Raw genomic sequence first — 933 nt, 5'->3', positions numbered from 1 at the left:
TTAATGTGTGACATGATGATCTCTCAGCCTGACGATGTAAAACTTTCTCTCTGTTGTTAAAAAGTTGTTTATGCAGAATGCAGCTGCATTAAAGGTTAATGATGAAGTTTATTGGACGTCATGAATAAATAAACATTTTTATGTGAAATAATAAAAATAACGAGCTCTCTCTCTCTCTCTCTCTCTCTCTCTCTCTCTCTCTCTCTCTCTCTCTCTCTCTCCCTCTCAGGTGTGGAGGTGGAGCTCCTGCCCGAGGTGGCTCCCGTGGTCGTTTGGCGTCTGGTGGAGGCCGTGGAGAAACACGGTGAGAGGAAACAAACAAACACAGATGTGCAGCGAGCGTCCTCGTTAAAGGAGCCACATTAATTAAACATGCACTGAGTTTAGCATGAAGTGCACATGTGATGTCTGTAACGAGGACTCTCGTTTGAACGCGTTTTCATTCACGTGTCGTCGGGTCAGAGGTCAGACCTCGGTGGACAGTGTCCAGCTGCAGACTCAGATATCTGAAGTCCTGAGCACCTCCACATCGATGGACATAGGTTGGAGATGTGGTTTGTTCCACCACCACCTCCTTGTTCTTGGAGGTGTTCAGCTGCAGATGGTTGGACCTGCATCACCTTAAGAAGTCCTCAACCAGGCTCTTGTCCTCCCCGTCTCTTCCATCCTTAATAAGTTAGGCTAAAAGTATCCAGACTGCAGCTCTGTGTGTGATGCACAAACGTGAGATTTCTTCAGCAGTTTTTTATTTCTAAAGTGTCTTATTGAGACAGAAGAAAAATCTGTCGCCTCAGAAATCCTGAATAAATGTGTGTGTGTCTTCTGAGGGCAGCAGGTGATGCATTTCATCATTCAGCAGTGAAAAATGTGATTTAACGCAACGTCAGTAACCCGCAGCAGACTTTACATCATTTGTAAAGCATATATATGTAT

General features: G+C 44.7%; 2 protein-coding genes across 2 annotated transcripts in view; both read left to right on the top strand.

Moving 5' to 3' along the window:
* The window catches only part of LOC109139387 (phosphatidylinositol 3-kinase regulatory subunit alpha), a 56,428-nt gene extending 55,774 nt beyond the window's left edge, over positions 1 to 654 (top strand). Inside the window, exon 2 of the mRNA XM_027290671.1 lies at positions 230 to 654. Within this exon, the coding sequence (XP_027146472.1) occupies positions 230 to 366 (137 nt within the window). The 3' untranslated portion in view covers positions 367 to 654. The remainder of the gene's footprint in view (positions 1 to 229) is intronic.
* pik3r3b (phosphoinositide-3-kinase, regulatory subunit 3b (gamma)) overlaps positions 246 to 933 on the top strand; it is a 121,224-nt gene continuing 120,536 nt past the window's right edge. The window contains exon 1 of the mRNA XM_027290669.1: positions 246 to 304. The gene's annotated coding sequence lies outside the window, so the exon portion shown is untranslated. The remainder of the gene's footprint in view (positions 305 to 933) is intronic.

This window comes from Larimichthys crocea, chromosome XVII (assembly GCF_000972845.2).
Source record: "Larimichthys crocea isolate SSNF chromosome XVII, L_crocea_2.0, whole genome shotgun sequence".
Taxonomy (NCBI): domain Eukaryota; kingdom Metazoa; phylum Chordata; class Actinopteri; family Sciaenidae; genus Larimichthys; species Larimichthys crocea.
This window is presented reverse-complemented; position numbering and strand designations above follow the sequence as displayed.